The following is a 13,122-nucleotide window of genomic DNA, read 5'->3' on the forward strand; positions in this document are numbered from 1 at the left end:
TTCTGCCGTGGTCTGAAGACGCATCTCTTCAGACTAAACCTGGACTAACTGCCGTACCACTCTGTGAATCATTTTACTTGAATTCCCCTTTTTCATGCCACTCATGTTATATGTACCTCTATTCCAGCACTTACTGTAATTTATATTATCATCCTAATGTTGTAGCTTTACTTCCCCCTAGTTTGAATTAGCATAGGCTAGGTCAGAATAATGTTCACTGCATGAACTGGACTGTGTTCTTGGCTATGTACAAAATGAGTATTGTACCGTATCGAATCTGTATTTTGTAGTTGTTCCAATAACTTGATATGCACTTTTGTACATCGTTAAAAGCATCTGCTAAATAAATGTAATGGAAGGAGCATACTTAGTTGAGGCTGTGCAGTAGGCAACTTTTTCAACAGGCTCAATATTATGAAGTAGGACATGACCCCCCCTCATCTCCAAATACTGGAAACAGTTAAAATTGCCCCCCCCCCCCCCCCAATAATTTTACCCAAAAAAATTATTTTCGAAGGCATGCAGCATGTCATGGAGTCCACTCGATACAGAAAACATCATTCCTTTTAAAAGATCTCAATCTTTAAAAACCCACCCCCAATCAAATCATGCAGTAGGTACCTACTAACACTATTCAAACAACTGGTTCTCAGACTGCGGACCGATTGCCTTGAAGCTCAGCATTCAAAGCTGCCCTGTGCCCAGCAAACCATTCAAGACTAGTCAGGTTTTAGTTACAGTAATTCTGGACAGGCAGACACGAACCGGACTTACTCATCGGCTTGCAGTACATTTCCCTTACCCATTCCCCACTCATTTCCTTTATCATACGTTCTGTTACGGTCTGACCCTAGACCAGGTTGTAACACATACCGTCTTAACGCCTTGAACCCAGATGATACTAATTAGCCAGAGTCAAAAATCTCTGTTGAATAACCCTCTTATTTCTGAACATAGGATCGTTTTTATTTTGTTATGTAGTGAAGACTTCTCATATACCTCATGTTGACAAACAATAAAACCAGATTTGCCATGACTGCATTTAGCTATATTTTGTTTCAGTTTTCTCAGCAACAGTACTAGCTGCTGAAAACACACACAAAGCACATAGCACTGTAGTTCTAATACCACTTCATGCCATACTTCATTCTATTGATGAAGATAATGGTTTAGGAGGTGAAAGTGCACTTTCTGGGGTTCGGAATATTTCCATGAAGGATGACGTGCAACTTACGAAATTGAAAGTGAAACTGAAACTGATGAATTCACACTATTCTAATAGGTAACGTGTCGTCTTTATGGTTTGCGCAATGAAATACAAACGTTCCTATACATTCATTCCATAACTACATCGACAGTTATTACTATAGGAATACAATGATTGTTTTACAGCCACTACAAAGCTGTAATTTCAGTAAAACTGTTCGGCTGTTTGTCACCTGCTTCAGTAGCTTGTACACTAATCAAGGCAAAAAAAAAAATATATATAATTAGTAATTAGTAGTTGTACAGTTGAGGCCAAAAGTTTACATACACCTAGGCTAAAGATATTCAAACTCAGTTTCACAACTCCACACATTTCATGTTACCATACATTTCTTTTGGCAAGTCAATTTGGGCATCTACTTTGTTCACATCGGAGGTAATTTTAAAACAATTGATTAGAAACAGATTTATTTCAACTTTAAATCACTATATCAGAATTCCAGTGGGTCAAAAGTTTACATACACTAGGTCGACTGTCTCTTTAAACAGTCTGGAAGATTCAGGAAATTGATGTAATGACTTTTTAGAAGCACATGATTAGTTAATTGTCATAATTAGGAGTTAACTGCCACCTGTGGCTGTATTTAAGGGCCTATCTTTAGAGCCACTGCCTTTTTGCCCTTGATATCATGGGAAAATACAAGCAACTCAGCCAAGACCTCCACAAAAATTGTGGACCTCCACAAGTCCGGTTCCTCCATACCAGCAATTTACAAACAACTGAAGGTACCACAAGCATCTGTACAAACAATTATATGCAAATATAAAAATCTTGGGACCACACAGACACTGCAGTGTTCAGGAAGGAGGCACAAATCAACTCCCAGGGCTGAACAAAATTTGGTCTGAAAGGTTCAACTGAACCCCAAGACAACAACAAAGGAACTGGTGAAAGAGCAATAAACGAGTTTAAGTTCCTTTCCTTTGTAGAAAAACTCAAAAAAAAAACTTAAAGTTCTCCTACAGTAGCCTACTCTTCATGTGTTTTTCTACAAAGGAAAGGAACTTAAACCCGTTTATTGCTATTTAACTAGCCCATTCCAAAGAGCACCTGATTCTCGTTCGGCATGATTGTGGACCCACGCAGCACGCTCCTATTGTTTAATTTGAACTGGTGAGGGAGTTGGAGGCATCAGGTACCAAAGTATCAACATCCACCATTAAGAGAATCCTACATTGCCATCGCCTAAAAGGCTGTCGCGCAAGGAAGAAGCCCCTACTCCAAGATAGAACTGGTATAACTCAGTCAGGTTTGACGGCCTCCTTGCTCAGATACGCTTTTTCAGTTCAGTCCACAAATTTTCTATGGGATTCAGGTCAGGGCTTTGTGATGGCCACTTCAATACTTTCACTTTGTTGTCTTTAAGACATTTTGTTACAACTTTGGAGGTATGCTTAGGACCACTGTACTGCTGGAAGACCTAATTGCAACAAAGTTTTAACTTTCTAGCTGATGTCTTGAGATGTGGCTTCAGTATTTCTAGATAATCCTCCTTCATGATGCCCTCTATTTTCTGAAGTGCATCAGTCCCTTTTCCAGCAAAACACCCCCACAACATGATGCTGCCACCCCTATGCTTCACAGTTGGGATGGTGTTCTTCGGTTTAAAAGCCTCACCCTTTTCCATCCATACATAGCGCTGATCATTATAGCCAAACAGTTACATTTTTGTTTAATCTGACCAGAGAACACTCCTCCAAAAGGCTAGTTCTTCGTCTTAGTGATTACCTGCAAACTTCATTCTGGCTTTTTTATACCTTTCTTGGAGTAGGGGTGTCTTCCTTGCGGGACAGCCTTTTAGGCGATGGCAATGTAGGATTCTCTTAATAGTGGATGTAGATACTTTGGTACCTGATGCCTCCAACTCCTTCACCAGTTTCTTTGTTCTTGTCTTCAGTTAAATACAGCCACAGGTGCCAGTTAACTCCTAATTATGACAAATGACCAAATCAGAATCTCTAAAAAGTCATTACATCAATGTCAGAAATCTTCCAGACTGTTTAAAGAGAGAGTCAACTGTCTGTCTCTAATCGATTGTTTTAAAATTACCTCTGATGTGAACAAAGTAGATGCCCAAATTGACTTGCCAAAAGAAATGTATGGTAACATGAAATGTGTGAAAAACTGAGTTTGAATATCTTTAGCCTAGGTGTATGTAAACTTTTGGCCTCAACTGTACCCTCATCATAAAATACCAGTAACCTATCAATTTAAAAAATAACATATACAAACAAAATATTTTTCAGCAGTCATCAATAAAATTTCACAACGAGAGAATTAATGCGTAATGCAGACAAAACTTTTGGTTACGCTGAGCTATAAAATGCTATTCCAAAAGTAAAATTTTACATATTATGCATCGTTAGAAAGCTTATTCTGTCACCTATTGGATAGATTAATTGGCGATCAAGCCAGACTGTACTACAAAGGATGACAACACCATGAACAACATGTGTGGTATTATGCACAGATATTTTGGAAGGTACCCAGGCATCACAAATAAGCGTATTTTTCACAAACGGATTGTCTAAAGCCGCGTTTCCACCAAAAGTACCCGGAACTTTTAGTCCCAGGAACTACTTTTCAAGGAACTAAAAGGTTCCTTCAGCCCATTGTAGATAGAGACATTGGTCTAAAGTCCCGCGAAGATAGGCCTATTTCACAAGATGACGACCAAAACCGGATGTAGGGATACTTTGTTTCCGGTTACCGTTGCTACAGACGCAAGTCTATTTCTGACAGCGAAAAATTGAGCCTAAACAGCGACGTGTTCTCACAGTCCCTAATAGCTCTGCCAAAGTTCACTATGTCCGATGTTATCTGCATTGTCGAAGCATTGCCAGTGAACGTTAAGCGGTCTAAACTAGACAAGGGCTATAAATTATTTTTTGAGAAGTTTATATTCGGTTATGAAGGTAAGTATAACGTTAGCTCTGGTTCGCCAGAAAGATAAATAGCTAGCATGCTAACCACAGCAAGTTAGCCGATTAAAGAGATATTTCACTTCGACATAACATTAATTATTTTCTGGAGGTGACTCCATTGTGTTTTTGTAGCGTGAAGCAGCATCTGCTGTCCGCTAACAGCGTCTCTGTTCCTCTCGGTTGTCCCGAAAATGAATGAATAGGGAGCCTGACAGCTGTGAGGAAAAGCGATTCTGTTAACGATGACGGTCAGCAGGGGAAGCAAAGCTATGTAAGTACAATGTGTTAGGCTCCACAAAATTACTTATATTATACCGAATTGAAATATCTCTGAACTAAGTTTTGTACTACCGTTACTATTTTGTGAGATGTTGTTTGTGCTGTACTTGTTCTAATAAAGATTTATATTGCTTGTCAAATCGCCTGTGTAATGCCGGTGTTCAGTTCACTACCGAGCAGTTTGTTTTCATCGCTGATAAAAACTACCCACAAATTTTTAAATCAGCTGATATATCTTAAGTAGGCTTGTTGCGATGTCCGTCAATACATTTTGTAATTGCAATTAACAACTAAAATAAACGTGCATCTGCAGTTTCAACACTGAATATCCAAATATGTGCTTGCTAACAAGCTAGCTGGCTAAAACGCAATTTGTTAATCATAACATAAAATATAGCTAGCTAAGTGATTTTATGACATTCTTGAGTAACAAGTACCACATGACTGAAACTGCGTTAGTTCTCAATGAATGATAAAAAATAAAATAAAAAACAATGGAGTTGGTAGGGGACTCAGACATTTAGACCCAAATGTATGTGAGGAGAAAAGTTTAATATCGAGTGTAATCTTATTCACAAAGCAGTAGTTAACTAGCTAGCTATCGTAATGGGTTAGTTTATGTTAGTTTGCAACATTATGACAGTCATGCTACCTAGCAAGTTTTTTTCTTATTTTGGAGTACGTCTGTGGGAAAGCTGTGAAAGGGCAAATAAATTATTTTTCGAATTGGTACACAGGGGAATGCTACAAAACAAAAAAGCTCTTCGTCTCTGCCATTGTTTTGGTGGCTGTTAAGATAACCGGAAATGAGAGACCCCTACATCCGGTTTACATACCCGGAAATGTGAAATAGGCCTATTAGGCAAATTAGCCCACTGACGTATGAAAAAGCGACGTTGTCGTCGGTCCATCTGTCCTATGATTTCTTCTGTAACCCCATACTACCACCGAAGTAGCCTACATTGTTTTATAATAACCGGGACAGCCCGGAGGGGTTTATTCCACTTATATACAACGGGTTACCAACAATGACTATACATGGTTACTTTTGTATTTATTGATTTTTATCGATTTAATCACCTGGAATTTAAATGTTCTTCTGCAGCCGTTTGGGCATATTTTACCGCTGTCAAGCAAAACTGTCGTTGGTAGTTGAACTTGGACCGTTGTTATGCAACAAATAGGATATAACAGGCCAATAGTCAGATTGTAACTGTTTTATATATCCTCTCAAACACATTCATTATGTTTTTATGCGAACATTCGCTTTCATGTCTTGACATCCGAAGTGACAGAATGCATTCACATTTCCAATATAACTGGCAACAACAGCAGAAAACATGCACACGTTGTAAACAATTTGCTGTTTGATTACTTTCTCATCGTCAATTCCATATAGGCTAATCGCAAAAGAATAGAACGAAAACTCGGACTAAATTAGTCCATAGTCTTCCTGGTCTTTTTGTGGAATTGAAGAATGGCAGAGTAAAATTACGGCAGTCTGAAAAAGCTAAAGGGACGATTACTAGAATTAACCTGTTATTTTACCCTGACAAAAAGTGCGGAAGGTGATTTCCAGTTTGCTTTTACTGTATCACCAATGTGAATTACGCAGAACTACCGCATACCTCACATAACTGTATCAAACGTTTTGAGTCAATTACAACGGGCTAACAAAGAAAATCCGGAAGAAAATATTCAGCAACTGAATTAATCCGTTTGAATGTTTTGGTACGTAATATGCTGTCCCAGCACGAATGCTTAGCATTTTATAAAACGAATACTAAAGCAAGAAAAGAACAGAAGAGCACACGTTATAATTCCAAGACGTTGGCAGGCTATAACCAAAACTAGGCTACTGCGCCGCATAACATACAAGTTTGATTTGAAGTTATTATGAAAATAAATCGGTTTGCGCCTGCATATTTTTAAACATGGCGGTTGAAAATAAACACAAAAAAATTCAGAAATGTACAGCACTGCAAGCTCCACCCAAAAGGTTGCTGTACTTTCGGAAAGTACTACCCCCCGAGCAGGAACTTTTTTGGGGGTAAAATAAAGCCCCCGGAACTAAATTTAGACCCTAGTTCCTGCGGTGGAAATGTACTGAGTTCCTCAAAAGGTTCCTAGTTCCGGGGTAAAGTTCCTGCGGTGGAAACGCGGCTTTATTCAGTGAGCAGAGTTTTCACTGCTGTATTGGCATATCTTAGGGCTATTGTTGGGTTTATCTTGTTGCTATCATAACCAAAAGTTCTCATCATCGCATTCACTTACACATTCACTCTGTGGTAGCAGTAAAAGACACTGCATCTGACGAAACGTTATCAACGCTTTTTCGTAATTTCTTGGAAAATATTATTATTGAGGAGTTCTGAGGATAGCTAAATCATATGTTTGCTGATAGACCTAGCAGACATTGTTTTCTGGAGTAAGACAGACGCGGAGAGAACTACATCATTGGTTTACTCATTGGTCTCTGTCTCTATCTACTGAACACAGATAAGATTTCATCATCGCTATGTAAGTATTACTGCTCAAAATATTTTGGTTATATGCGTTATTTTTGAAATTGAGTGTCTTTAAATAGGTTAGTGGTATTTTATAATGAGGATATTTCACACTGTAATGTAAGCATTCATTGTTAGTTTAGCACTTTTTGTGATGCATGCAACAGTTAGGACGTGAGAGTTGAAACACTGCCAAACGTGGTGGACGGTTGAAAATTGTTTTCATGTCGTCCCATCTGCAAGAAAACATTACGTACTGCAGGGTACAGAAATACATACAAGAGTTCATTATTACACATTTAGGTACTGTACCACATTCCGTGACAATGTTTTTGCATTATATTTTAATCTGATATCAATGTTTCATGTTACACCTTCATAAGGGGCACATTTATATGCTTTATAATGGACAAAAAGCATTTTATTCATTTTTGGAGAGATTTCGATATGTTTCTGGACCCCTAGATATTTTAGACCACTCTACTGATGGAAAATCTGTAATAACCACTTGAAAATGATGCAAAAGTGAGTTTCTCGAGTCAAATCAGTTGATTTGTAGTGAAATACATGATAATGTTGTGATTTACAGCAATGCATAATTTAGAAATTTTGGATAGATTTGGAGACACTGGGTACACTGCGTACTTTTTGCTTCATAGATCTTTAGCAGTTAGCAGTATATCCACCCTTAGATTTTATGCACTTGTGATTAAGTTGTTTTTTGCCTAAACAATTGCATTTGTGGCACTATTTCTTCCAAAATTATGAATATAAACTAACCTAATTAGTTAGTATTGTAAATGGTACAAATGTCCTGCTTCATTTAAGCCATTTTTCAAGCCTCTGTGATGCTTACACCTGGAGTTATAAAGCATTAAATAAGGTACGCCCTACATAGGCAAAGATTAGGTAGATTTGGCATGTGCACAAAGGGGTTAAAGGGTTAATAAACAATAAATCATGTTTTTAGAGTTCTAAAGCCAAGTATCTTTTTTTTGCTATATCTTAGGTTTAGCTAGAAATCCATTTTAGTCTTTCCCAGTTCCATTTTCCATATTGTTCTTTTGCACTATATTTGGCATTTAAGCAGTTCAGTAGTTGGCAGCTAGTTGTAACGTTAGTATTTAGTTTGTTGTTTTGTTTTATAGTTGTATACAGCTTTTTCAATTGTAACATTAGTCTCTACTAATATCAGTATTTTCAGATTTTAGTAAGATTACTATTGCAGTGCAATGTTCAAAGTGAAACAGTCTGATTATGTTCAAAGTGAAACTGTTCAGTTAGTTGAGGTTAGTCTAGTTTGTATGGTTATGAATCATACATTAGTCAACTTGGTTCAAGGGGAGTAAATAAGATATGTTGATGATGATGTCAGGCAATGCTACAGTTCTGTCATTTGCTTGACTACTCTGTAGCCACACAAGGACAGAACTCGAATCCTATTTGGTTTATTTTGCCAAAATACCTTTGCTGTTCTGTAGAAAATAACGATTCAAAACTTTGCTGACATTATAATAAAATTACAATTACCACCTCTGTCCTCTCTCTTCACCACAATTTGCATCTTTTAAATTTATGAAGTGGGTGAAGACAGGCCAAAATCTGGGTTGTTTTGTTTGAGACTATGCCCAATCTCAAATTCATGGGTTCATAGCTACTATCCTTTTTATCCTGGTTTATAGTTACAAAGTGTATTAAGTAACCTGTGTATTAACAGTTTCACATCATATGTAAATTAGCTAAATATCCAATATGGCGACTTTAAATTGAAAGGTGCAGGGTTGTACAGGTTACTCTAGAAATTGTGTAAAAAGTATTGAATGAACTGGACAAAGCACGTGGGAGTTATGGTACTTGAAAGGGGTGAAAAGCTGACCTTTAATTATAGTGCCACCATGCGGGCCATTGGGGACATACAGCATATGTGGGTACCCTCCCTAATTATGAACCTTGCTGCCAAGATTGAAATCCTTGGCATGTACCACCTCATGGGAAACTGAGCAAACTTGAGGAGAAAAAATAAGAAAATAAAAAATAATAAACTCAAAAAAACAATAGTGGTTAAGCCCCTTGGGTCTGAACCACTAATAATCTGAACAAATACAATTTCCAGCAACTTTGCTTCACATGAAGCCAGGAGAACCCAAACCAAGCCTTGGCAACTTAGGCTGGCTTTCTAGTTCAGTTCTGAGAAACATTTATTCTGAGTATCTCCATGAGTAGATTTTTACTTCATGAACCATGTGTTGCATCTTTCTGAATACTGAAGAAAGTGTTTTCACTAGCTCTGTCTAGCACATTTTTGCACTATTGATTTTGTACAAATGAAAAAAATATTTTTGCATAGGAACTGCAGCCAACCGTATATGCAGAGTGCGTATGGCACCTTTCTATTTACATTTGTTTAAGAGTAATTGAATGTAATGCTTTGGGCCCAACTGACAACATTTAACATAAACCTTTTAGCAATGGACCATATAATAATTATATAAGGCAGCCTTTGCAGTTTGCTGCATTACTTCTCTGAGACCCTCTTCCATATTTAAGTAACACTGGCATCTATAATTGACGTATCATGAATCAAAATTGAATCAACACCTAGTGAATCAAATCAAATTGAATCTGGAGATCATTGCCAATACCCAGCCCGACTTGGAATTCAGAGCCAGGAAAGGAGATACCTGCTGCAGTTGTGTGTTCCACAATGAAATTCATTCGAATATGTATATGGCCCTGGGCAGACAACTTCATAAGATGAATGCTATAAGAGAAGACAAGCTAATAAGGACGTAGTGGCTAGCTAACTGTAAACGGTTGAAGTGTATAGGTAATGTTTGTATTTCCAAAAAATGTTTCTAAACAAATGTTTTTTCTGTGCTTTGGTTGAAACTTGACTACTCGTGTCATTATATGTGGAAAAAGATGCTGCGGCACATTTTTGGCTCTTTGAATGCCACAAAATGTTGGCACCGTTGAGGTCCGTTGTATCAAGGTGCGCTACAGTGGATATCTGCTCAAATCTCCGCAAAACTATCTCGATGAAGTAAAGATACGTGGAAACGGCTTTATTTAATTTCTAGGTGAACTGCCCCTGCCCCTTTAAATTAAAAATTAAGGCATGTTTTTATTCAACTAAACTGAACTAACTAATGTCCTTTGGAGAGGAAACACTAGTACACTTTAGAGCAGGGGTGTCCAATCTTATCTGAAAAGGGCCGGTGTGGGAGCAGGTGTTTGTTTCAGCTCAGCATTACGATATCTGATTCAACTAATAATGGTGTTCAATCAAGACCTTATGTTATTTAATACATTTTATTTATTAATTTCTATGTGAATTCTTTTTGGTTTGGAAAATTGTTAATAAGGACCGAAATAAATTACTACTACTACTACCTTGATAAGTAGAATCAGGTGTCATAGTGCTCGGCAAGAACAAAAACCTACACCCACACCAGCTCTTTTCGAATAAGATTGGATACCCCTGCTTTAGAGTTAGAAAGGCAGTTGCTGCATGCAGGCAACTTTCTCCTTGGTTATCATTTTGTCTCCAATGGCTCAGAATTTGCAATATTTAGAAATGGCACTCCTGAGATGTGGTGGAGTTGTACTTTTTCTTGGCTCTCCCATTTTGAACGTATAGTCTACAGGCAGCATGGCCCACACATGAACTGGGCTTCTTAGTTCACCTAAGCAATCACGGGGAAAAAAAAGTGACAGCCCTGGCCCCCCTACTTGTTACAGTAAAGCTGGTGGATCGTCAAAAGATTCCGAAAATGGGTCTTTTCCAAACCCTTTGTAGTCTTGACCTCTCGCATATTTCTGATATTTGACACCCATGACGCATTCAAACAAGACATTTTGTAGATCAATTCGACAGCGATCGCAACCACAACATTTATTTTCCCTTTTTGTATTGCCATTTCCGTGGATAAAATCGCATTTATTATTATTTTCTGTTAAAAAAATAATTCATATCCAGGGAGATAGCTAACTAACTTGCAAGTTAGATGACATGTGTAGCCATTTACTAATGCAATCGCATTTCAGGCTGGAAAATAACCCATTAAACCATAGAAACTGCTGAGTTGTCTTAGAATTAGAATCTGTATCACCAAAGAATGTAGCATGGCTGGCTTCGTCGGCATAGCAACGGACGCTGCAACGAAACTGTAAATATGTCACAATGGGTATAACAACTGTTTTAGAATGTCATTGGCGTGACAGAATATAACGAAAGCCCATGAATGAGAGTGTAGCAGCACCTCTTTCGTCAGCTTCGAATCCAAAATGTTGCCATATTGGCGCAGTTTTCGTTTTCTTTGACACTAACTCTGCCATGTCTCGTTACCCCAAAACACACATGAACTTTCTAGTAAACAACATACCTTGTGCCGTGCCACATCTTCCCCCAACCCACCTTTGATTGGTCTACTGAAATTTGATCCCCTTGTTGCTGGCCTCGGCACTAAATTGCACATGGCCTGTCAATCTTTTTTTTTTGGCTCTCAGACACTAGTGGCTCCGTTTATAAACAAACATAATATTATGTTAATCACGTTGTCATATTGCTTATTGCTAATGCAATACAAGTTGGATTTAGCGCCGTCGGCACAGGTTGCTGATGTAGGCTACTTTTTAATTTGCCAGAACGTCTCATAATGACAAATGCCGGTTCAGTCGGTTCGCATAAAATCAAACTGGTTTAAGCTCGTGCACCAGACCACGACCAGAAAAACTGGAAACCGATCCAACCCTATTTAGGGGTATTTTTTTTCTGAGAAGTATGCCGATGGTCACTGCAACAAAGTTACACTGTGGGTGTCAAATATCAGAACGATCTCAGAGGTCAAGGTTAAAAAGGGTCCCATTACTTCTGGAATGACCCAAGTATTAAAAACATCCTTCACTGCACATTAACCCTGTCTGGACTAATCAAAAATATGTCAAAACCAAAGTAATATCAAACCAACTATCAAATTAACTTTCCGACAGGAAATGAGGGGTTGCAATTTCAAAGGCTAAACCACAACCCCATTGAAGACTGCCGAAGAGCAGATTTCATGTACATCCGTTGCAATGTTAACAAGTAGACCACACTTAAAGTGAACAAACAGGTTCTGGCAGTGGTTTGTAACCAATCTCCCTGAGGAAAACAAAAAACAAACACATACACACACCCAAGTAGACCAACAGGTAACTAACAATTGTTTAATTCTGGTCGAACGGCAATGCTTACTCTTGGCCCTCTTCCTTTAATCTTCCTGCCAGAACGCGTCACCAACAGTCTTCTTTGATACGATGACTGCTGAGAGTTAAACACCGTGCTACCAAAAGGAGAACGGAGAGTTAAACAGAGTGCTACCATAAAGAGAAGGGAAAAAACACACAAAAAAATATAGGTGGAACACAGGACACATTCAAAAATGAGTTGGCTTTTTGGAACTCACCTGACCCTCAGTTTCTCCTTTTCTTTTTCCTTTCCAGTTTCAGATTTTTGCTGCAGCTGGGGACTTCGCCTCATAAGAAACTTGTTCTCTGGAATGGGAGGGATCTCCTCAGGCCGCACAGTGGACACAAGTTGGGTCTCTCCCTTCTCCTCACCACTGTCATCTTCCTGAGAGCTGTGAACATCACAGATGAGGAGACAGTGTCAATTGATATTGACACTCTGTATAATTCACCAGGAGTGCCCTGATTTTACAATTGCATTGTCCAACATTGACATAACCCAGTTTTTGTCCAGCATAACAGATAGGCATCTGACATGTTAATAGTTTTTATGCGGGATATTCACTGAAGTAATTCGGGTCAGGCAACTAAGCCTGCTTTTGGCTCACAAATCCAGATTCTTCAGCACTACACCACACAAAGCCAGGGAATACAAACCCGTCATCATCAATAACTGGTTTTCGATCTCTCCTCTTCTTCTTGGACTCTTTCTTGTGCTTCCTTTTGCACTTCTTGGATTCCTTCTCCAGCTCCCCATCTGAACTGGAGGAGTCCACCGATGAATCAGACTCACTGGAGCTCTCTCTGGAGGGTGAGGTGGACGACCTGTGCCTCTTCTTTTTTGCTGCAAAAAATATCCATCCATTAAAAATCACAAGTTATATGGTGAGGATAAATCAAATAACAAATCAAGACC

General features: G+C 38.5%; 1 protein-coding gene across 6 annotated transcripts in view; it reads right to left on the minus strand.

Annotated features, from left to right (window-relative positions):
* Positions 1-13,122, minus strand: part of ppig (peptidylprolyl isomerase G (cyclophilin G)) — a 107,719-nt gene that overhangs the window by 21,320 nt on the left and 73,277 nt on the right. For all 6 annotated transcript variants that reach the window (XM_035410015.1, XM_035410010.1, XM_035410014.1 and 3 more), the window contains 3 exons: positions 12,864-13,050; positions 12,425-12,598; positions 12,214-12,301 (listed from right to left, as the gene is read on the minus strand). In XM_035410015.1, the coding sequence (XP_035265906.1) occupies positions 12,214-12,301; positions 12,425-12,598; positions 12,864-13,050 (449 nt within the window). The remainder of the gene's footprint in view (positions 1-12,213; positions 12,302-12,424; positions 12,599-12,863; positions 13,051-13,122) is intronic.

This window comes from Anguilla anguilla, chromosome 3 (assembly GCF_013347855.1).
Source record: "Anguilla anguilla isolate fAngAng1 chromosome 3, fAngAng1.pri, whole genome shotgun sequence".
Taxonomy (NCBI): Eukaryota; Metazoa; Chordata; class Actinopteri; order Anguilliformes; family Anguillidae; genus Anguilla; species Anguilla anguilla.